General features: G+C 40.1%; 1 protein-coding gene across 1 annotated transcript in view; it reads left to right on the forward strand.

Moving 5' to 3' along the window:
* VWA3B (von Willebrand factor A domain containing 3B) overlaps nt 1-25,757 on the forward strand; it is a 210,124-nt gene that overhangs the window by 102,294 nt on the left and 82,073 nt on the right. Inside the window, exons 12-13 of the mRNA XM_008699794.2 lie at nt 12,031-12,129; nt 18,787-18,969. Coding sequence (XP_008698016.2) covers nt 12,031-12,129; nt 18,787-18,969 — 282 coding nt within the window. The remainder of the gene's footprint in view (nt 1-12,030; nt 12,130-18,786; nt 18,970-25,757) is intronic.

A 25,757-nucleotide genomic window follows, 5' to 3' on the forward strand; every position in this document is an offset into this window, starting at 1 on the left:
GAGACAGGAATCCATCAAAATCCTAGAGGAGAACATAGGCAGCAACCTCTACGACATCAGCCAAAGCAACCTTTTTCATGACACATCTCCAAAGGCAAGAGAAACAAAAGGTAAAATGAACTTGTGGGACTTCATCAAGATCAAAAGCTTCTGCACAGCCAAGGAAACAGCCAAAAAAAAAAAAAAAAAAACAAAACTAAGAGGCAGCCCACAGAATGGGAAAATATATTTGCAAATGATGCTACACATAAAAGACTGGTATCCAAGATTTACAAAGAACTTCTCAAACTCAATACGTGAGAAACAAATAAACAAATCATAAAATGGGCAGAAGATATGAACAGACACTTTTCCAATGATGACATACAAATGGCTAACAGACACATGAAAAAAATGTTCAAAATCATTAGCCATCAGGGAAATTCAAATCAAAACCACACTAAGATACCACCTTACGCCAGTTACAATGGCAAAAATGGACAAGACAAGAAACAACAAATGTTGGAGAGGATGTGGAGAAAGGGGATCCCTCCTGCCTTGTTGGTGGGAATGCAAGTTGGTACAGCCACTCTGGAAAACAGTGTGGAGGTCCCTTAAAAAGTTAAAAATTGAGCTACCCTATGATCCAGCCATTGCACTACTGGGTATTTACCCCAAAGATAACGGACGTAGTGAAGAGAAGGGCCATATACACCCCAATATTCATAGCAGCGTTGTCCATAATAGCTAAATTGTGGAAGGAACTGAGATGCCCTTCAACAGATGACTGGATTAAGAAGTTGTGGTCCATATATACAATGGAATATTACTCAGCTATCAGAAAGAACGAGTTCTCAACATTTGCTGCAACACGGACGGGACTGGAGGAGATAATGCTAAGTGAAATAAGTCAAGCAGAGAAAGACAATTATCATATGATTTCTCTCATCTATGGAACATTGGAACTAGGAAGATCGGTAGGGGAAGAAAGGGATAAAGAAAGGGGGGGTAATCAGAAGGGGAAATGAAGCATGAGAGACCATGGACTCTGAGAAACAAACTGAGGGCTTCAGAGGGGAGGGGGGTGGGGAATGGGATAGGCTGGTGATGGTTAGTAAGGAGGGCACATATTGCATGGTGCACTGGGTGTTATACGCAACTAATGAATCATCGAACTTTACATCAAAAACCAGGGATGTACTATATGGTGACTAACATAATATAATAAAAAAACATTTAAAAAAATGAAATGTTCTCACCAAGAAAAAAAAAAGGGATAAAAGATATCCAAATTGGCAAAGAAAAAGTCAAACTCTCTCTCTTCACAGATGACATGATACTCTATATGGAATACCCAAAATACTCCATCCCCAAATTACTAGAACTCATAGAACAATTCAGTAATGTGGCGGGATACAAAATCAGTGCTCAGAAATCAGTTGCATTTCTATACACGAACAATGAGACTGAAGAAAGAGATATTAGGGAATCCATTTCATTTACAAAAGCACCAAAAATCATACATTATCTCGGAATTAACCAGAGAGGTAAAGGGTCTGTATTCTAGAAACTACAGATCACTCTTGAAAGATACTGAGGAAGACACAAAAAGGTGGAAAAATATTCCATGCTCATGGATCAGAAGAATAAACATAGTTAAAATATCTATGCTACCCAGAGCAATCTACACTCAATGCCATCCCGATCAAAATACCAATGACATTTTTCAAAGAACTGGAACAAACAGCCCTTAAGTTTGTGTGGAACCAGAAAAGGCCCTGAATTGCCAAGGAATTGTTGAAAAGGAAAAACAAAGCTGGGGGCATCACGTTGCTGGATTTCAAGCTACTACAAAGCTGTGATCACTAAGACAGCATGGTACTGGCACAAAAACAGACACATAGACCAATGGAACAGAATAGAGAACCCAGAAATGGACCCTCAGCAATATGGGCAACTAATCTTTGACAAAGTAGGAAAAACACTCAGTGGAAAAATGACAGTCTCTTCAATAAATGGTGCTGGGAAAATTCGACAGCTATATGCAAAAGAATGAAACTTGACCACTCTCTCACACCATACACAAAGATAAACTCCAAACGGATGAAAGACCTCGATGTGAGACAGGAATCCATCAAAATCCTAGAGGAGAACATAGGCTGCAACCTCTTCGACATTGGCCACAGCAACTTCTTTCATGACACATCTCCAAAGGCAAGGGAAACAAAAGAAAAAGTGAACTTGTGGGACTTCATCAAGATCAAAAGCTTCTGCAGAGCCAAGGAAACAGTCAAAAAAACTAAGAGGCAGGGGCGCCTGGGTAGCGTAGTCGTTAGGCGTCTGCCTTCGGCTCAGGGTGTGATCCCGGCGTTCCGGGATCGAGTCCCACATTGGGCTCCTCCACTGGGAGCCTGCTTCTTCCTCTCCCACTCCCCCTGCTTGTGTTCCCTCTCTCGCTGGCTGTCTATCTCTGTGAAATAAATAAATAAATAATCTTAAAACACAAAGAACTAAAAGGCAGCCCACGGAATGGGAGAAGATATTTGCAAATGACACCACAGATAAAAGACTAGTATCCACGATCTACAAAGAACTTCTCAAACTCAATACACAGGAAACAAATAATCAAATCAAAAAATGGGCAGAAGATATGAACAGACACTTTTCCAATGAAGACATACAAATGGCTAACAGACACATGAAAAAATGTTTCAAATCATTAGCCATCAGGGAAATTCAAATCAAAACCACATTGAGATACCACCTTACGCCAATTAGAATGGCAAAAATTGACATGGCAGGAAACCACAAATGTTGGAGAGAATGTGGAGAAAGGGCATCCTTCTTACATTGTTGGTGGGAATGCAAGTTGGTACAGCCACTTTGCAAAACAGTGTGGAGGTCCCTCAAAAAGTTAAAAATTGAGCTACCCTATGATCTAGCCATTGCACTACTGGGTATTTACTCCAAAGATAACAGACATAGTGAAGAGAAGGGCCATATGCACCCCAGTGTTCATAGCAGCATTGTCCACAATAGCTAAATTGTGGAAGGAGCCAAGATGCCCTTCGACATATGACTAGATTAAGAAGATGTGGTCCATATATACAATGGAATATTACTCAGCCATTAGAAAGAACGATTACCCAACATTTGCAGCAACATGGACGTGACTGGAGGACATCATGCTAAGTGAAATAAGTCAAGCAGAGAAAGACAATTATATGGTTTCACTCATTTATGGAATATAAGGAATACCAGGGAGATCTGTAGGAGAAGGAAGGGAGGAATGAAGGGGGCGTAAACAGAAGGGGGACTGAACCACGAGAGACTCTGGGAAACAAACTGAGGGCTTCAGAGGGGAGCGGGGTGGGGGATTGGGATAGGTCAGTGATGGTTATTAAGGAGGGCATATATTGCATGGAGCACTGGGTGTTATACGCAAATAATGAATCATGGAACGCTACATCAAAAACTATGGATCTACTGTATGGTGACTAACATATTAAAAAATTATTATTAAAAAAGGAGTCTTCATTGAAGCTCTCTTGCTTGCTTAATGAATGTGCAAAATTTATTTTCAAGATGACCAGATTTCTCTATATTCTTTTGACTGGCTTCACTGAGGAATCAACCCAATGAATTCAGGACTACCACTCAGGTGTGCTGACATTGCCATGTGCTGGTGTCAGAGCAGTGATTCCTCAAACAGGCATAGCCAGTACTAAGGTCAGAGGAGCACAAGGTGGAACAGAGTCAGCCCAGTATTTGGGGGTGGGGTCTGGCTCATGGCTTCTGGATGATCAGGGAAAGGAGCAGGTGCAAAAGAGGCACTAAGTCCTGACCATCTTTCCTGTGACTCTCAGTCTGGCTTTCTCCTACCTTTTCTACCATCTTTTTTTTTTTTTTAAGATTTTACTTATTTATTTGACAGAGAGAGACAGCCAGCAAGAAAGGGAACACAAGCAGGGGGAGTGGGAGAGGAAGAAGCAGGCTCCTAGCAGAGGAACCTGTTGTGGGGCTCGATCCCAGAATGCTGGGATCACGCCCTGAGCTGAAGGCAGACACTTAATGACTGTGCCACCCAGGAGCCCCTTTCTACCATCTTTCAACATTCCCTGAACAGTGGGCTTGTCAGCAAGACTATTGAGATGGGGCTCAGAGAGAAGAGTTGTACTGTTTACCATCTGAGCTACATTTCTGCTACCCAAATGCTGAAGGAGTTTTTTGGTTGTGTGTGTGTGTGTGTGTGTGTGTGTGTGTGTGTGTGTGTGTGTGTTTTAACTTTTTAATTTGAAATCATTTTAGACTTACAAAAGAGTGTCAGAGATAGTACAGAGGCTGTCTGTATTACCGTTCAGCAAGCTTCCCTTAATGTTAACATCTGACATAACCATAGTTCAATTGCCAAAGCTAAGAAAATCACAGGGAGCACCTGGCTGGCTCAGTGGGTAGAGCATGCGACTCTTGATCACAGGATCCTGAGTTCGAGCTCCATGTTATGCTTAGACACTGCTTTAAAAAATAAAAAAATAGGGTCTATTTAAAACAAAACAAAAACCAAAACTAAGAAAATCACATTGCTTCATTCACAGACTTCATTCAGAGTTCATTAGTCTTTCTACTAATGCTACTGTTCTGTTCCAAGATTCAATCCAGGGTCACATTGCATTTATTTTTTTTTTGAAATTTATTTATTATAGAAATATAGTTGACATACAGTTTTATATTAGTTTCAGGTGTACAGCATAGTGATTCGACAATTCTATACATTACTCAGTGCTCCCCACAGTAGCTGTAGTCACCATCTGTCACCATGCAAAATTATTACAAACATTTACCCACTAATTTTAGCATTCCGTGGTAGATCTTCTCTACAGCAGTTTTTACTGTGCTGTTCTAATGGTGACTTTCTGTCTCCTCCATTCCTTTTAGATTTATGTGTGAGAATTCTTTTGTAACTTTCCCCTTTCTCCCTTTTATTTATTCATCAATCATATTTATTTCATTATGGATTCATGGATATTGATTTACTCCTTCAGTAATAATACTCTTGCTATTTATTAAACATTAAAATAAATAAATAAATAAATAAATAAATAAATAAATAAAAAGAAGTCAGACTTTCCTGAAAGATTTGCCCTCAGATTTAGGACGAGTCTAATGACCTTTACCAAATAGTTAAAGGTGCAGTGACTTTTTTAACAGTTTTGTAATTATTATTGCTATTTATTTTGTTACTAAACTTGTTCCCACTTTGGCTATTGGGAACTCTTGCAGGTTTCCCCCAGTGTCCTTCACATATGCATCTAGCTTTTTATTTTCTTGAATAATTCCTTACTTTCTGGTGTTATGAGAATTTTCATGATCATCTTCTATTTTCCCAGCCTCAACCCTGGAGTTTACCACATCTCCAAGGAACCCTTGTTTCTTTTATTAGAGAATGGTATTTATAAACCCAAATCTGGGCATTGGGGTATGCTTATTGCTGCTACCGGGACTCTAGGTCCTCTCAGTGGAGAGAGATGGGAAATATATGTATAATAGCCCATAAACATCTATATTCCTCTATCTATTTATCTGTATTTTCATTAAAAAAAGAAAAAGAAAACCATGAGTTCATACTAATACCTTTTGCACCAATCCAGAGCCACAGGATATATTTGTAATTAATGTATTTGCTTATTTGTAACTTCTTTGTCAATGAAAAGCCTGATTCTCATTATCTGTAATGTATTTACTCATTTGTTCAACCCTAGCATACATATAACATAGTTTTAGAATTTCTAACCCATACTCTGAGAGGCAAATTAATCAACTGGAATGCACTGTTTACAGGTAGTTCTTTCTCTCTTTAGACTTATGTTATCCAGTCAAAAAAACCTGTTTTCTAAAGTTATTAAGTCAGGTACTTTTTACCCAACTACTGCAGTGTGTTTATGTCATTTATTAATATGTTTGTTTCCCCCATATTCTATTTGAATTGTATTTTATTTTGTATACAGCACTCTTTTTGGCATATAAATCTATGGGTTTTGACAAATGCATACAGTCATATATTTACACCTCTCTGACCAAAGACACTGGGAAAAGGTAGGCCCAGCAGAGATCTAGTGAGAATCCCTAAACTCTACTCCACAGCCCAGGGCCTGGCACATAGTCCAATGCACCAGAAGCAGTAGCAATAGTATAGCATCCCTATTCTTCAACTCAGATCCTATCAAATGGTAGGACAGCAAAACTCCAGCTGCCCAGTTACCATTTTGCAACCCAAGTGTGGTGGGTAGTCTGACCCACTAGAAACAATGGCAGCAGTAAGGTCCTTGGCCACCCTTGCGCCCATGCCAGAGCACTGTATGAGTGGTCTGATCTGTTGGCAGCAGCAACAGTAGCGACATCCCAGGCAATCTCAGACTGCACTCCCCACATGGGGTATGGCCAGGTGGTCCCATACAAATGTAGCAGTGCCAGCAGCAAAGCCTGGGGCATTTCTAAAACCAGGTCGCCTATAGGTGGTGTGACCTGCTAGCAACAGCAAAGTCCCTGACTGTCCCAGCTTCACAACTGGGGCACCAATGGGAAGTCCAATCCTGCAACAACAACAAAGGCAAAGCTTTGTGTCTTCCTGCTCTCAACTTAGCAGTATAAATAGAGTCAGGCTCAGCAGCTTCTGCTTGTACACCCCAGAAGGTCACCTAGCACCATTAAGCAGCCCAGAAACGTGCTTTTCCTGGGCTTCCTACAGACAGCACCAAATAGGAACTGAGTGGGAGCCCCAGCAGCACAAGAAGAACAAAGCAGACCAGAATAGGATTGTATGGGGTAGAAAATTAAATTGTCATTGGAACTAAAGCCCACAAACATAGGCTAAAATAAACACGCTAAGCCTGAACAGGGCGACTGCCTGCTAAATGACATTTTTGTTGTTGTTGTTCAACCAAACCCATACTTTATTCACATTTTCTCAGTAAATGACATTTAAATGGGAATAGTCTCCTAATATAGTAACCAAATTGTCCAGGACATAAAAAAAATCACTCATCATACCAAGATCCAAGAAATCCACATTTGAATGAGAAGAACAATCAACTGATACCAGTACGAACAGAGCCTCAGAGATCTCTGGGACAGTAAAAAAGAGGAAATATTCATACCATCAGAATTCTAGAAAAGAGTGTGGGACTGGAAAAGTATTCAAAGAAGTAATGGCTAAAAGCTCTCCAAATTTGGTTGAAAACATAAAAACTATAATTCAAGAACCTAAGCGAACCCCAAACAGGGTAAAACTGAAGAAATCCATACCATGACACATTATATTTAATCTTCTGAAAACTAAAGACAGAGAAAAATCCTAAAAATAGCCAAAGAGAGATAACACATAAACTATAAAGGAACACCAATTCAAATGACAGCATTTTCTCATCTGAAACCATGAGACTAGAAGGAGGTGGCACAACATTTTTCAAGTGCTAAAAGAAAAGAACTGTAAGCCATGAATCATCTTTCTGGTGAAAATATCCTCGGGATTGAAGGAGAAGGAAAACAAAGAGAATTTGGTGCTGGGGGACATATCCTTCAAGAATGGCTAATGGAAGCTCTCCAAATAAGAAAGCTTGGACCTTCAGAAGTAAAGGATAGTAGAATGGGTGGGTATAAAAGTAAACATAGTAGAGAATCTGTAACCTCCTGGGTTGCTTTAATCATGTTTTATGGCTCAAGCAAAAGTTTAACACCATCTAATGCGGTGTGTAATAAATATAGAGGAAGTACTTCAGACAAGGAACCTAAATGGAACGGATAGTTTTTACACTTAACTTGAAGTGGTAAACCATCAGTATGAGGAGGCTGTGATAAGTTACACACTGCATTAAGAAAATACCTAGAGCAACCATGAAGCACACTACATAAAGCAACACACTTAAAAACATTACAAATAAATCAGAATAGAACACTAAAAAAATATTCAAATAATCCATAGGAAGGAAAGGAAAAATAAGACACATGAGAAACAGAGGAAATACACAGAAAACAAAAAAAGGGAAGCTTGATTAAATATCAGTAATTACATATAAATGGTCTAAATATACCAATTACATGACAGAGATTGGAGAGTAGACAAAAACATGGTCAACTCTATGTGGTCTGTAAGACACTCCCTTCAAAAGTAACACAGGTCAAAAGTAAAAGGATGGGAAAGATACATAAATGCTAATTTTTAAAAATCTGGAGTATATATGTTAATATCACATAAAATAGACATTAAAGCAAAGAGAACTACAAGAGACTTAATATGATAATAAAAAGGTCAATCCAACAAGAGGATAACAGTCCTAGTTACACTCGTGGTGAACACAGAACAGCATATAAACTTGTCCAGTCATGGTGTTGTACATCTGAAACTAATGTAACATTGTGTGTCAGCTGTACCTTAATTTAGAAAAAAGAAGACAGCAATCCTAAATGTGTATGCACCAAACAACAAAGCTTCAAAATACATGAAACAAAACCAGATGGAGTCAAAAGAAATTATAGACAAATACAGCAATTCTACTTGGGGCTTTGGTACCCCAGTCTTAGCAGTTGATAGCATTACTGAACAGTCAGCAAGGATTTGGGAGAACTGAACAACACCTTCAACTAACCATATCTAATTAACATTTATAGAATGCTCCACACGCCAACAGAATACATATTCTTTTCCAACACACATTGACCTTTCACATAAATAGACTATATCTTGAGTCATAAAACAACCCTTAACAAATTTAAAAGAATTGAAATCATACAGTATTGAGTCATACAGATGTCTTGTGAATGTAGTGGAATCAAACTAGAAATCAATAACAGACACCCTGAAAATCTTAGAACACTTAGAAATTAAAGAACAGGCTTTAAATAATTCACAGATCAGAAAGGAAATCACAAATAAAATTTTAAATTTTGTAGAATTAAGGGCATCTGGGTGGCTCAGTGGGTTAAGCATCTGCCTTTGGCTCAGTTCATGATCCCAGGGTCCTGGGATCGAGCCCTCATCGGGCTCGCTGCTTAGTGGGGAGTCTGCTTCTGCCTCTGCCCCTCCCATCCACTCATGTTCTCTCTCTGGCTCTCTCTCTCTCGCAAAAAAATAAAATCTTAAAAAAAATGAAATTTCATAAAATTTAATGAAAATTAAGCAAAGCATGAAAATGTGTGGAATGCAGCTAATACAGTGCTGAGGAGTAATTTAATGCACTAAAGCCTACATTAAAAAAGAGGAAATGATTTCAAATCAATCACCTATGTTCTTATGTCAAGAACCTCTGTCTATCTTTTCATGGATGTTTATATAGCAGACAGCCTTGGAAAGTAGCAAAAGGTAGCATGCTTATTATCCAGTATAAAGATAGTATCTAACTCCAGAACAAAGGACAAGCATGCTTACAGTCCATTATAGAATATTCAGTTTGCCTAAATTCAGGGTCCCTCTCCTTTAACACAATCTACTGTGTATGCAAGTGTCACTTAACCCTCTTCCCATCACTCAGGAAACTGGTACAAAACAAAACAAAACAAAACACCCCCTGACATTCTGGCTACTGCTATTGCTGTGAGTAGTAAAGTCCTTTGTTGGTGACCCAGGAGTCTTGGATCTTCTGCCAGCACTCATGTTAGTTTGCAAGTAAGGTAAAATCTCAGGCCCTTCACAGCTTTTGATGTATATTCATATAAAAACCTGTAAGCAAACGTTTGTAACAGCTTTATTTATAAATGCTTAAAATGGGAAATGGCACAGATGTCCTTCAACAGGGAATGGATAAACTATTTTACATCCATCAATAAAAAGGAACAGACTCTTGATTCATGAAATAGCTCGGGTGAATCTTAAATGCATTTTGCTAAAGTGAAAGAGGCTCAACCCAAAAGGCTACATACTGTGAGGAGGAGGTAGAGGTTGAAGTCCAGCTTCCCCACTTGGACCCTGAGGGGTAGAGCCCCTCAGTGCTGCTGGGTAGGAGTGGACACTGTCAGGCCAGGAGGACTTGTCACATTTGGTGGGCATGAGAGTCTTGGCTCACCACTTGGCCTTCTCTGCCACCACCCTGGGAGCATCAGGGCATTTTATTTTATTTATCCTACTTGACCTTCTTGGGTCCATGGGTTTATATCTGTCATTGTTTTTGGAAAATTCTCAGCCATTCCTTTTTTCAATTATTTCTCCTATCCTGTATTTTTTGTTGTGTTTCCAATTATGCACATGCCAGACCATTTGATATCATCCTACAGCCCTTTGATGCTTGTTTCTGTTTTGATTTACTCTTCGTATTCGTCTGCATAACTGCGTTTTTGATTTTTAGTGTTTCCATTCAGTTATTTCTTAAGGTTTCCATCCCTCTGCTGAAATTACCCAGCTAGTCTTCAGCATTGTTCACCTCTGCCATTAGAAATTTTAATGTGTTATTCATAGTTGTTTTAAATTTTCTTTCAAATAGTTTTAGTATCTGTGTCATACCTGAATTTGTTTCTGATGAGTACTTTGTATCTTGGTAGTATGTTGTTTCTTTCTTTTTAATATACTTATTTTTGTTGTTGTTCTTAAGAGCTAGACGTCATGTGTAGTATACAGACACCAAGATAAATATTATTTATGTCTGGAAATGAGCATACCTTTCTTTTGGGGGGGGAGAGGCATAAACTTAATCTAGTCCAGAGCGGGGCTAGGTTTGAGGTTTGTTTGTTACTGTTACGTTCAGTGCACATGCCCCTCAAATTCTTGTGGTGGTACTTGGGGGGGTGATGTGCTGGAGACTTGTTCTTCACTGTCTGCTCCACTCCTAGATTTTAATTTGCCCTTCACGTTGGGCCTCAGAGAGAGTCTGTCTCTTACAAGTTCCTTGCTGGTCACTCTTTGTAGGGGAGTGCTGGGGTGGGTCTTCTCTGAATGAGCCTTCATCTTAGGCAGGTTTGTGTCCCATAGGCTCGGGGGTGTGTCCCTTAGTAGTTCTGAGCCCAGCACCTAGCCTCGCTCCTTTTCCAGGTGTGGAAGGTTGGTTTCCCCCCTTTCCTTCCCTCTGTTGTCCTGGATTTTCACCAGTGCCCTAAGGGTGACTGTGTTTGTTGCCCTCCGCCACCCCTCCCCCCCGCACACACACATTCGCACATTAGGGCTTTTATTCTGAAGGTGAGATGGAGCATAAGAGTCTCTGTGTCACTGTTTTTCCCCAGTTCTGCTGCAGGAAGGAGACTTTCTTTTCTGTGAGCACCCTCTGGGCTTTGTGGTCAGAAAGCCTTCACGAGAGTGCAGATTTCCCCTCTATTTGCGGCCTGTGGACCTTTACTGTCTCACCAATCTATACCTGGCTAGCCTCTGCCAGTTCACCGATCACCCCAGGCAAACTCTTCGTGCCTAGTGTCTGCTGCATCTGATGCCGGAAGCAGGGCTTGCGTCTCACGGGTGTCTGCAACCCGCCTGTCTGTCCTCACATTTGGGGCCCACTGATTGCCCTGTGACCTGAGCGCTCTGACACTCTGACGAGCATAACAAAAGGCGTTTACTTGTTTATCTGGCTTCTTTTTGTTACAAATTTGGCAGTGACACTCTGGCCAGTGCTCTATATCCTTGGGCAGAAACTGCAGGAGTTTTAAAAACTTACAATTTCTTTGCTCTGCCCCAGATTGCTGATGTGACCATGCTCACGCTTGAATAAATCCTGGTTTGCACTGCCAGGCTTGTGTTCAGACTGTATGTTTAAGCTGTGTTGACAGCCGAATGAACAGTAACTGAGTTAGTGCCTCACACAAAAACACACAAAGATAAAGTTGCATTAAGAGCTATGTCGTCAGGACAGGAAATCCATAGTCCTGGCTTCTAGCAGTCCTAGAATTGTCTGGATACAGGCTTTTATGGCACACCCAGGGATTTGGCTCCTTGGAATTACTGGGTTTAAATTATTATCTCAATATGATTTTATCTTTTATTTCACAAATATTTTTCTTTTTTTTGGAAGCAGAAAATAAATAGCAGTTGTTTGTGAGATTTTTCTTAAGATTCAAGTATCTCTCTCTCCTTTGTAGACCGGAAGTTCCACAAACACCCTGCATGCCCTGCAAATTGCTTTGGCTGATGAAGAAACACAAGTAATCTACCTTTTGACAGATGGGAGACCTGATCAGGTACTTACCAGAGTTGGGAACAAAAAGGGATTCACCAATACCGTGAAAATAAATGCCAAGAATGGGTTCGAAGGATTATTTTCAACTGCTTGAAACAGCTTGTAAAGCTGTTGAGAGATGTTTCCTTGGCTTAGGGACCCAGAGCTGAGGTGACAAAATACACTGAGGAATTCCTTTGTCTGCTGAAATGCAGAGGAAAATTTATGTGACAGCAAGTGTTGTCTGGTTCATGGGCCACACACCCACAGGCCTGGAGCCTAACCCCATGAAAGGAAATATCCACCTTTCCATTGAGGACTGGTTTATATTTTATTACAAACTAAGAGTAAGGAGATTCTTTTTGATTTTTTTCCTTTGGGGACTCCAAATCTAAACATGTCACTGCACAATGTCCTTGGTTTTACCCCTAATTTTAACTTAGTAATCATTTAAACAAAAGCATGCCTTTCTAGTGAAATGTTCTTTGTTTTGCTTAGCCTGACTGGAAAATATTTGAAAAGTTTTAGTGGAGTCTGTTCATCTTCTCTCGAGCTTTGTGAATGAAAGACTAATGCTCTGGGCATTAAATAAACATACGGATTTGCAGGCCAGTACAATGTAAATTAGCCGCTAAAGTGAATTAGTATCAACTTGCATCCTTCATTGTGAGGTGTTTGCATGTGAAGAGTGCTAGGCAAATATTGTAAAATATCCTGCATCAAGTGGTCCAGGGCTTAAATAGTAAAGCAACTGGATTTTATTACAGCGTTAGATTTATGGCAGAGAAGATATGTGTAAAGTGAAATTTTATTTTGGATGATTTTCCGATCAACTTCATTATGCTTTCTATTCAAAGGCAATTTATTGTGCCTTGCTTATGTTCCGTGTGTGGTGCCAAGTTTTGAGGCTACAAACATGCATAGTATTTTACCCCTGCCTTAGGAGCGTTTACACTTTGGAGGATATGTTAGACATGTATGGTTAACTCTGATCTGACACAGGGTGTGGGTTTGTCTGTGCTGTGAGATGTCTGGGAGCAGAGTGATTGAATATTGCTGTACAAGATGGAGAGAAGGCTGGGGAAGTTCCACTGAAAAGGGGACATTTGAGCTGTGTCCGGAAAGAGGAGAAAGAATTTTCTAAACAGAGGAGATTACTGGTATCCTGGGCCAAAGGAACAGAGGTGTGGAAATACGTGGGCTGCCCAGAGAAACAATCTGAGAGCAAAGGCAATGATGGAAAAGTGTCAGGGCTGAGGCTAGAAAGCTCGGTTGGGGGAGATTTTCCTTGATGGCCACATGGAACGAGTGGGTGGGCTTTACCACAGTTGGGAGGGCTCAGCGGGGCAGGTGATCCCATTCAGCTGTACTTTAGAAATGTGCCTCAGCAGTGCAAGGGAAAGACGAAATCTTGATGGGAGCTGGGGAGGGCCCACATCAGGTAGGAAACGGAAATGTGGAAGAGAGGACTCTCCTCAGAGATGAGATAATAGAGTAGCATCAAAGGACTTGGTGACCAATTTGGGAGCAGAGGAAGACAGAGTGAGGAGAAGGTGGGAGCAAGAGAGAAAGGAATCACGGTGACCGATTTCTGGTTTATAACAATTATGTTAGTAACTGATTTAAATTTAAATCTAAAGAAGGAACAAGCTTGGGAGTTGCTGGTGGAAGAAGTCGAGTTTCAGGACCTATAGTCCATGGATGTCCAGAAGCCCTAGAAATATGGGGCTGGTGGTTGGGGAAGATGGGGGCTAGAGATTCTGATTTGAAAGTCATCTGTACAAGGGGTCTTTTCCTTTTTAATAAACTGTTACTGATTTTACTGTTCACACTGTAGGCCATTTAGAAAATATAGATAAGCATATAAGCATAAAAAAGAAGAAAGTTTAACTCAGTCGTAATTCAATTTTGTGTGCTGCCTTGTTTCATCTAATATATGCTTTTTTTTGCAAGTCCTGAGAAATTCTTCCAAAACATCATTCTCAATGACTGCATCATATTCCATTATATAGGCTTAATGTCACTTCTGCCTTGGAAATTAATTTTATTTAATTTTTGAATAGTAATACATTCACATGGTATAAATTACAAAGGTACAAAGGGGTATGCAGGGAAGATTCTCCCTCCTACCTCCTGTTCACTAGCTAAGAGGCAATGTATGCTACCAATTTTCTTATCTCTTCTTTCAGAGATTGTTTTGCAAGCAGAAATGTATTTTTACATACTCCCTTTTATAAATATATAAATGGTGGTGTATTACACACATGATTCCGCACCTTTATTAATAAAGCAATATGCCTTGGAAATTGCTTAATATATAAAGAACTTCCTCATTTTTTTATAGCTGCCTAGTGTTCCTGGAGATGGACATTGAGATTGTTTTCAGTCTTTCTGTTACACACTATGTTGCAAAAGTAACTGTGCACACATGTTTTGCATATGTATATATGTAGCATAAATTCTGAGAAGTAGACTTAGTCCAAAGGTATGCATTTTGATAGATACTGCCAAATAGTCCCCCAGAAGGGATGGACCAAGTAACACACCTGTTTAGCTGTGTGTATTGGGAAGGATTCTTGATCCACAGTCCCACCATGTACTTCTGCGGGTCTGGAATCTCCTGAGAATGTATACAAAATGTACATTTCTCTGGGGAGAAGAGCCCTCCCTAGCTGTCACCAGAGGGTCTATAGTCCTCTTAAAGATGAAGAACTATGGCTACAGATGATAATCAGAATCAGAAATACGCAGTCCACCTGAAAAGTAATTTATAAACTCCGAGTTAGGCATTTTGTGTTCATATTTGCCTTTTCTGACATGCAGTCCATTTCTTCTGCATTGTCCCACAGATTCTCTCCAAAAAGCAAATGAATATTTGATATTCATGTTCTGTCTAGAGGACATTAAGATGTATCACTCAATCTCCATTTCTTTTTGAATTTTCATTGACTTTGTAGGATCTGAGTATGTGAAGGCCGGTGCTATTATTCCCAATACTCAGCAGAATTTTCTGCTTGAAAGGACACACAAAGATGATGTTCAGGATTTAATTCCATAGATACCAGCTTACTGTTTATTTATTAAATGTCCAGGGAAGAATTGTATAGCAAGACAAGTCTTAAATTAATCAAGTTAAAAGAATTCCAGTAATATTAGTTGTCATTAAAACAGAATTGCTAGGTGTCCTTTGGTGGGCATCTCTAGGTGTGAATGGACACAGCCCAGCAGTCTTTGGCTGCAGCATTTTGCGGCGTCTTTGAAGTTAGGAACTTACCCTGGTAGGAATCAAGAAAATGGGAGTAAGGAATGCTTCTGCATCGTAAACAAAAATGAATGGGTAAAGCCTGATGTGAGGTGTGCAAGGGGTGGGAGCACAGAGAAGGCACAGGGTGAGCCACCTACACAGACAAACCTCCTGCAGGAGAAGTTAGGAGAGTTAGGAGAACCTATCCCTGCCTTCCTTGCCACCCCAAGTTGACAGGTGTGGTGAAAGGGTCATCTGGCTGCACATCTGTTTAGATTCAGAGAAGAGGGAACCGGGGAGAGTCTCTCGGGTATGCTGCTTGGCCTCATTTAAGGATTGAAGGGACTTCTGTGGGGAACATATGATGGAGTCCTGGGCTGAGAAAGGCTTACTCAACGTTGTATAGGAGTTACACAAGGAGAAGGCCTACTACTTTCTAGTAACAGAGCTACTAGAGTAAGTGGCTGGAAGGAGTCAGGGTCAGCGAGGCTGGTGTGGTAAAAGTTTGCTTACATGTTCGGAGCCTCTTCTTCAAAGCTGTGAGGGCATAAACCAGGGAGAATAATCCATGGGTGGGGTACAGGCAGGAGGTCAGGAATGGCTATTTTCCATTGCAGGCATGGCGCTCCTTCTGCAACACCCCCACTCTCTGTACAGCTCTCTAACGCCACGCTGGGTACTAGAACATCTTGCCAGTTTAAAAAAGACTACCTAAGGCTGGTCACATGTGGGGGGCTCACCAAGATACACTAACAGACTTTCTCATACCTGTGCACTCTTTAGCTGTATGGATTGATGGAAATGGTTTTGGAGCTAGAGATCTGGGTTGGAAGCTCACCCCCAGCACTGCCCATCTGAATGACCTTGGGCAAGTCCTCTACTTCCTTGACTGCGGCTTAAAGCCGATACTCGCTATTCACAGGGTTGCTTTGAGTAGATGAAATGATGTTCCCATGAATGCATTCCCCAGGTATTTATTGAGTACCTTTTATATGCCAGGCACTGCTATCAGTCTGGGATAGAGTGGTAAGCAAGTTGAACAAGGTGCCTGTCTTCAGGGAAGCTTCTGTTTTATAGGGAGATAGGCAATGAGCAAATAAGTATATGAAATAATGTTAGGTAGCATATCAACAGATGAAAATGCTACCCATGGTACCTGGCACCCACAGTCAATATTAAATCAATGTTAATTACTTTCCCTTCCCAAATATCTCGTCTATAAGTTAGTATAGGAATAGTTCCTGGCTGAAAGGCTATAAAATTAACAGAATTTAGAGGTAGCATCTCCAGCCTGGAATCAGGGGCAGTGGCCAGGATTCACTGGTATGAAGCAAGCATAATAGTATCCACCTCAGAGGGTTGTAGAGAGGATACAGGTAGACAGCATGAGCAGAGCTCTTAGTGCTTGATACATAGTAGGTACTCAGAAACTAGGCTGAACGAAGGGGAAGCAGCAGAGAGGGCCTTGCTCTGTGGTTGCATTTGACAAGAGGGATGGGGTCAGCTCATTTAGGTTACTGTTTGGTTAGAAGCACATGTTGTGATGAGTACTGCGTGTTATAGGCAACTAAGGAATCGAACACTACATCAAAAACTAATGATGTACTGTATGCTGGCTAATTGAACATAAAAAAAAAGAAAGAAAGAAACCAGCTGATGGCCAGAGGGGAGAAGAGAGAAGAAGGATGAGAGGTGGAGGTGGACTTATGGGCAGGGGCAGGCTCAATGCTGGAGCCAGACACAAAGACTGAGGCTGTGTGTAAGTGGTGGCTAGAATGAGACCAGAACCTGAGCGACCACTTAACCAGCCACTTCCTGGGGAAAAGGCCAGCCAGTGATGTGTCTCCATTTTCACTCTGCCTTCCCAGGATGCATAACACAAATATAGGAAGAGTTAAAGGCCAAACGATAGCAACTGGAAGTCGTCAGTGGAACTGGCTGAAGGAGCCAGCAAGTTGGGTTAATCAAAGAGGGACTCCTGGCACTGAGAAACATAGAGGAAGTGGGGGCAAGCAGTTTCTGAAGGTTCTCGGCTGGGCTGTGGTGGTGTGATGGAGAGATGGCAGGGGAATTCATCAGTTCTTCCTTCCTGAGGGTTAGGTAATGTAAACATTACCTGAGAGTCAATCCTTACCCATTGCTTCTGGCAATGCTTCTAATTCTAAAAACCGGCTTTGAATTCCAGGCTTAAGGTTTAAGAGCTTGATGACCCTAGGAAACTGAATCCTTCTGAGTCTCAGTTTCTCCTTCTGTGTGTGGGGCCCATACCTACTGGGTCAAGTAGGGTTGCATATTACTGGGGAGAAAAGTAGAGGAGCAGAAAAATGATGGCTGAAACAATGGAGAGATTTATATTCCTATGGATAAGAAGCCCAGCAGTAGGTCTTCTAGGTTCTAGAGCTACTCATGGATGTCTCCAAGAAAACAAGCTTCTTTTTGTGTTTATTCTCCACCATCTTCATTTATAATTTCTACCCTCCTTGTTGCAAGTGGCTGCTCCATCTCTAGGCAGTGCCCATTTTCTGGGGCGGTGGGGGGGTTGAGGATGGGAAGGGGAAGGACATTAGGGTTTTTGTTGTTGTTGTTGTTAAATCTTTGCCTTTTTATTAGAGAAAAGGAATCTCTTCCCTGGGACTTCTGCCTATATCTCAATAGGCAGAACTGGGTCACATGGCTAACTCTAGCTGCAAAAGAGTGTCAGAAGATGAGTTTTTATGTGTATGTGTGTTATTTGTTTTAAACTGGGCACATTGCTGTCATGAAAAGAAAGCCAGGGTTCTGCTAGTAAAAAAGGGTGAGAGGAATTTATATTAGTAGGCAACTATCCGTCTTTCTAACTACCTCACAGGATGGTTGTAAGGATTAACTTCCTTGTTATACTCTCAACAGAGTGCTTAGCACATGGAAGGACCCTCAATAACTCTTCTTTCACTCTGTGGGAGACACACTGACCATGGCCTATCTGAAGCTGAAAAATGCTCTTTTCAAGTAGATGCTTTGGAAACTACATTGAGATCCAGTAGCCTCACTCTGTAGAATCCCAATAGCCAGGATATTCTACCCTGATACTTTCAGTGCTCTGAAGTATAGCCCAACACTTTAAAAGCATGAACCGTAGGCTTAGGTGCACCTAAAATTGAGTGATTTGGTCAGTCACATCTTTCTTCCAGATTTTTTTCTCCACCAAATTATGAGCCCTCAGAGGCAAGGGCTGAGTCGTTGGTCTTCATACTCTCACCATCCGGCAGTGTTTGCTTTGTTTTTTGAATTGAACTGACACCTTTCCAAGAAGGCATTCATCACTGTATAAGGAATTACTAGTTGAGAATCTCACTGTCTATAGCAAATACTAAGGATTTTCACATCCTATTTTTTTCTTTCTCTTCCTCTCCCTTTCCATCTCCCTGTTTCCCCCCTCAAAATGTATCATTTCAGCCACCTGAAATGGTTATAGACCAAGTCAGAGTTTTTCAGAAAATTCCTATTTACACCATCTCCTTCAATTACAATGATGAGATTGCAAATGGATTTTTGAAAGAGCTTGCTTCTTTGACTGGGGGAGAGTTCCATTTTCATAATTTTGGCTGTAAGGATCTGTGTCCTCCAGGGACTGTTCAGGTAAGAGCTTAATGAATTGAGAAGAGAGTGTTCATTTATTTGAGCATTACAGACTGGAGGCCAATGGACAATACCTTAGTTGGGAAAATTGCAACCATAAAGACAATTAAGTTGAGCAAATGAAATCACCTAAGCATATACTGCAAAATGTGGTTCAAGGACCATCTAAACTAAGGCATTTGTGAAAATGCAGATTCCTGGGTCACACTTCAGAGCTGCTAAATTAGGCTCTAGGCATAGAGGCCCAGGAATCTTAATTAATATATTTTGTTTTTCTTCAAAGCTTTTTATTATGGAAAATTTCAAACATACACAAAAGTAAAAGAGTATGTGGACCCCCATCCCATGTACCCATCAGTCAGATTCAATAATTATCAACATTTTGCCAAATTTAGGAGTCTGATTTTTAACAAGCATCCCAGAGGGTCCCTACTTGTAGTTTGTTAACCACTTCTGTTTATAGGCATTTGTGGAAAACTTAAGAAAAATTCACATCCTAGATAGTTGTCTCCTGACCGCTCAGGCTGTATAACTATGGGACCATCTGATAAAGCATTTCATTCTAATGGGCTGATGGGAGACAGTAAATAAAATTCTATTCTCCAGTCCTCTAATCTTGGCCTGAGGCTATGCATTTCAAGATTGCCTTCTAGAGAATGTTTTTTGTCTTATTGTCTGTCCTGTGGAGTCACTGTAAATCCAGGACAAGCCAGAGTACCAATCAGTGCTTACATTTGAAGAAACTACCAGAGTCTGGGGAATGAATCATCTGAAAGGACTGGAGGGAACAATGACCTCTCTGAGCTTAAACAAGGCAGAGAATAGTAACTACCCCCATCAGCTAGACTGGGAAATTTCATAATCCAGTAGGCATTAGGTAGAGTATAAAGAAGGGTCTTGCCTCAGGAGCATGGACAACCAAATGCTGCTCCAGTTCTGCCTAGAAAATCTTAAATGCAGGACCTGAAAGGATCAATCTATTTCCAAGGAACTTAAGTGCATCCCTGAATAAATCCCAAGAATAATTATAAGAAAGCAAAAATATCCATTACCCAAAAAAGTAAAATTGACAATTTCTGACATCCAATAAAATAGTACCAGTTATGTAAAGAAGCAGGAAAATACAGGTCCATAACGAGGAGAAAAAGCAAATAGAAAAATTAAAACATATGCATAGCTGACTCAGATGTTAGTATTAGAGCATTAAAGCAGTTATTATAGCTGTGTTTGTTATGTTCAAAAAGAAAGAGACATGAAAGATACAAGTAAGACACAAAATTTTTAGAGATGATAACTACAATGTATGAGGTGAAAAATACACGGAATGCGAGGAACAGCAGGTAAGATAACTGCAGAACAAAAGACTAGTAAACTGCAGGGCAGTGATAGAAACTATCCAAAATGTAACACAGAGAAGAAAGAGAATTAAAACAATAAACAAGCAAGCAAAACCCCAGAAAATAGGGCATAAGTGAGCCATGGAAAAATTCAAGTAGCTTAGTAAATGTGTAATTGAAATAGTAGTGCCAGAAATTTTCCAAATTGGTTGAAAACTATAAACCCACAGATCCAAAAAACACAATGAATGCCAAGCACAAGGAACATGAAGAAAATCACACCAAGTCATATCAGAATGGAACTTCTCAGAAGTAATGACAAAGAGAAAATATTAAACAAATAGGGTGAAAGAAGACAAATATATACAGAGGAACACAGATAAGGAAAGCAGCGTATTTCTCATCAGAAACAATGCATGTGAAAAGACAGTGGGGTGATATTTTTAAAGTACTGAAAGGAAAAAAGCTCAGTGTAGAATCTATACCCTGAAAATATCTTTCAAAAAGGGAAGTGGAATAAAGATTTCAAAGATATACAAAAACTGAAAGAATTCATCACCAATAAACCTGCAGTATAAGAAATGTTAAAAGGAGTACTTTAGGCAGAGGAAAAATCATACCAGATGGAAATACTGATTTGCACTAAGGAATGAAAAGCAAAGGATAACTTCATGAATAGCTGCATAGTAATTGCAGGGGTAGATACGTAAGGCTTTTTCCCCCTTGTTATTTAAATCCAATTATAAGATAAATTACTGGAGGGACTTACAGTTCCAGCAATAATGGTATAGTCCCATTCCTCCTAGGTCCTACATCTTAAGCTAGAACACAGCAAATAAGCATAGGAATACTCTGAAAGGTGGAAAGAAGAAGGTGGAATTTCTGGAGACCTCAGAACTTAAGGAATGATATGGCAATAAGTCTTGGGGGATTTGTTAATGCTTTCCATATATCCCAGAGAGGGCACCGCTGAACCCTCCAACCTGGAATCTCTAACAGGCACAGACCAAAAAAAAAAAAAAAAAGAAGAAGAAGAAGATGACCCAAGAAAAGCTTATTCTCCCTAGCCAAAGGACTGGGAAGAAGGTGGCCTAACAAGAGAAAACCTTTTTTGCAGTACCTGCCATAATCCAGCCATACAACAATGGAAAAACTGCACCCCTTTCCCTGAAATTTGAGTGGAGCTGAACAGAGAGCTGATCTTCCCCACTACCATGGAAATGAGCGATGATGCTCTGATCCCTCTGCCTGGTGGTATCAGCAGAACTGATCAGCTGATTTTCCAAACCCCACTAGACAGAGTAGGTTGTGCTGTAAATCCCATGCTAGGATAGTATCAGAGGATTGAGAGGGAAGGTTATTGTCCATCCCCTCTCCAGTGGAAGTCAACAGTGCTCTGATTCTCCCACCATGGAGTCCAGTGGCAAACTGGGCCTCTGCCCTACCAGGGAGTTCTAAGACTTAACAAGGCAACGTGAGGATGGTCTAGTCACTGCTGTGCTTTGCTACAGCCCTCATCTCTGTGGGACTCATCAAGGAGATGAACTTCCACAAACACTCAGCATCAGTGAAAATGAAAAAAGAAGTGTGAGTTACAGATAGGCAGCACTTCACTTTTCCCCTATCCTTGGTGCCACTGAGCGTTGATGGGGAGCTGAGCCTCCATTAACACCCAACAGAATAAAAATAAAAGAAGTGTGAAAGGGGAGTAACCCCCACTGTTGTCCTCTCTGAGTGGAGAGGTGATCCTCTACCCCCATCCAGCATCAACAAGACCAAAGGAGGCTGTGCTCTCTGGGACTACTCAGTACTCAGACTCCCTACTCTTAGGATCTCCCTCTCTGAACAAAGTAGAGATTGTTGTTCCACATAAAGAGAACTGAACTCCCAATTCCTGAACTCCTGACACTGTGGTAACTTGCCTTGATGAAAAGAACTGGGAAAAAAATCACCAGATACACAGTTGTGCCCAAATGAAAGTGAAATTTAGCTATGAGAGTCCCCAAACATAAAACAAACAAAAAGCGTACTAGAAAAATAGGTTCACTGTTTTCTAGGGGTAAGTGGGACAGACAGGGGAAAGAGAGACAGCCACAAGTGGCCTAGTCTGGGAAGCCTCTTTTCCCCCTGAGACTCTTTTCTGCACAGAGATATCAGAGTGTGTGGGAAGAACAGGCAAGAAGGACCCAGCCAGAGCAAGTGGTCCATTCCAGGAAAACTCTCTTCCTGTGGGACAGTGGCCCTCCTATGCTACCCAGTGACACAGGACACCCAGGGGACAGCAGTAGAGGCACCAAGAAATGCCTGGCTGTCTGACTAGGGGAAACTCCTTCTGCCTGCTCAAACAGCAGCAGCAGAGACCAATGGGAGCCCCAGCAACACCAGATTAATAAAGAAGACCAAAATAATATCAAAAAGGCTCTGAAAATTAAACTGCCATTGGAGCAAGAGCCCACAAAAGTAGGACAAAGTCTCACACACTAAATTTAAACAGGGCTACTGCAAGCTAAAATAAAAGTTTTAAAATAGGACCCAGAGTCTTGTAACACAATATAGCCAGTATGTTCAGGATACAGTAAAATCACTCATCACACCAAGAACCAATAAAATCACAACTTGAATGAGAAAAGACCATCACATGATCTGAACACTGAAATAGATGAATCAGATGTTGGAATTACTTGACCAAGATTTTAAAGAACCTATCATAAAAATGCTTCAACTATCAATTACACGCTCTCTGGTGACAAATAAGCAAATAGAAAATCTCAGCAAAGGTGTAGAAGTTATAAAAATTTCCAAGTGGATATTATAGAATGGAAAGCTTCAATAGCAGGTAAACTCACTGGGTGGGCTCAATGGTGAGAGTGGAGATGACTTGATTTTATCAGTGAACTTGAGGTCAGACAATAGAATTCAGCCAATCTGAACAATGGAGAGGAAGTAGACTGAAAAAAAAAAAAAGCCAGAACCATGGGAACCTATAGGACAGTAATGAAAGATCCAACATTAGTATCATCGGAGTTCCCCAAAGAGAAAAGAAAGGGGGGCTGAAAGACTACATGGAAAAATAACTGAAAACTCCTCAAATTTGGTGAAAGTAGTAACCATACAAATTGAAGAAGCTGAGTAAACTCCAAAGAAGATAAACCCAAAGACATCCATGCCAATACACACCGTGTTAAACATTTGAAAATCAAAGATAAAGACAAAGTCTTAAAAACAGCCTGAAAGAAATGACACCAAATTGACAAGTGAATTTGACCAAGGAGGCCAGAAAAGAAGTGGCACAATATTTTTCAAGTGTGGCAAGAAAAGAACCATCGACCACAAATTTTATATTGGACAAAACTATCCCTCAGGAATGAAGGGGAAATAAAAATACTCTCAGACAAATAAAAATCAAAAGATTTGTTGCCAGAAGCCCTACTCTTATATTGGCTACAGGAAGTTCTTAACGCAAAAAGAAATGATAAAATAAGAAGTCTTGGAACATCATGAAGGAAGAGAGAAAGAGCAAAAATATGAGTAGATGTAACGGTGTCTCCTTTTCCTCATGAAATCATATTCAATGATTGAAATAAAAATTATACCACTATCTGATACTCAACACCATGATATTTAAAAGAAGGTAAAGGGACCTAAGTGGAAGTGAGGTTTCCATATTTCCCTTGAAATAGTAAAATGTTAATGCTAGTAGACTGTTATAAGTCTCATAGATATGCTGTCCATACCCAGAGAAGCCATTATGAAAGCAATATAAAGAGATATGCTCAAAAACACTACAAATAAACCAAGATAGAATTATTTAAAATTTTTTTCAAATAACCCAAAGGAAGGCAGGCAAAGAGAAACAGAGGAACAAGACCAATGAAACAAGTAGAAAACAAATGATAAAATAACAGAAGTGTTAACATATCAATAATTACTTATAAGTGGTCTAATTATCCCAATCAAAAGACAGATATTGACAGAGTGGGTACAAGAACATGACTAAATTATATGCTACATAAGAGAAACTCACATCAAGTACAATTACATAGGTTCAAAAGGAGAAAGACACACCAACAGAAATCTGGATTGGCTGTATTAATAACAAATAAAGTAGATTTTATAGCAAATAAAATGTACATAATAACATCAGTCCACCAGGAATATATAAAGGTCCTAAGTGTGTGTGCACAAACCAATACAGTTTTAAAATACATGAAGCAAAAATTGATAGAGCTGAAAAGAGAAATAGACAAATACACAGTTGGAGACCTCAACGCTTCCCTCCCAGCAACTGACAGAAACTACTAGATGCAAAATCAGCAAGGACAGAGAAGATCTAAACAGCACAGTCAACCAACAAGATCTAATTGCCACAGATAAAATACTCCCCACTACAACAGCCAAATAGAAAATTTTTTTCTAGTGCTTATGGTATATTTATTAAGATAGGCTGTACAATGGGTGATAAAACAGACTTCAGCTAATTTAAAAGCATTAACTACAATAGCTGAATTATGGAAACAGCCCAAGGGTCCCTCAGCTGATGAATAGATAAAGAAGATGTGAAGGGTGTGTGTGAGTGTGTGTGTGAGAGTGTGTGTGTGTGTGTGTGTGTGTGTGTAAAATGGAATATTACTCAGCTATGAAAAGAATGAAATTTTGCCATTTGCAGTGACATGGATGGAGCTAAAAGTATTATACTAAGTGAAATAAGTCAGAGAAAGACAAATACCGTATGATTTTACTCATGTGGAATTTAAGAAAGAAAACAAATGAACAAAGGGGGAAAAAGAGAGAGGGAGGCAAACCAAGAAACAGATTCTTAACTATAGAGAACAAACCCGTGGTTACCAGAGGGAAGGTGGGGTGGGGGGCGATGGGCGAAATAGGGAATGAGGATTAAGGAGTGCACCTGTTGTGATCAGCACTGGCTGATATATGGAAGTGTTGAATCACTATATTGTATACCTGAAACTAATATGGCACTGTGTTAGCTAACTGGAATTTAAATAAAAACTTAAAAAAAAAAGTAAAAGCATTGAAATCGTAGAGTTTGTTCTCTGACCATAATGGAATCAAATGAGAAATTAATAATAGAAAGACAGCATGAAAATGTCTAAAGACATGAAATTTAAAAAACACAGTCCTAGGTAATTCATAGGTCAAAAAGAAAGTCTCAAAGGAAATTAAAAATACTTAGAACCAAATGAAAACAAAATACCACATATCAAACTGTGTGGGATACAGCTAACGCAGTGTTAGGAGTGTAATTTATAGCACTAAATGCTTGTGCTGGGAACAAGGAAAGTTGTTGAATCAACAATCTGAGTTCTTACCCCAGGAAATTAGAACAAGAAGGGCAAAATAAACCCAAAGCAAGCAGAAGGAAGGAAACAATACAGATAAGAGCATGAATCAATAAAATTGAAAATAGGAAAACAGTAGAGAAAATCAATG

The sequence above is a fragment of the Ursus maritimus genome, unplaced genomic scaffold (genome assembly GCF_017311325.1).
Source record: "Ursus maritimus isolate PB19 unplaced genomic scaffold, ASM1731132v1 scaffold_6, whole genome shotgun sequence".
NCBI classification, from domain to species: Eukaryota; Metazoa; Chordata; class Mammalia; order Carnivora; family Ursidae; genus Ursus; species Ursus maritimus.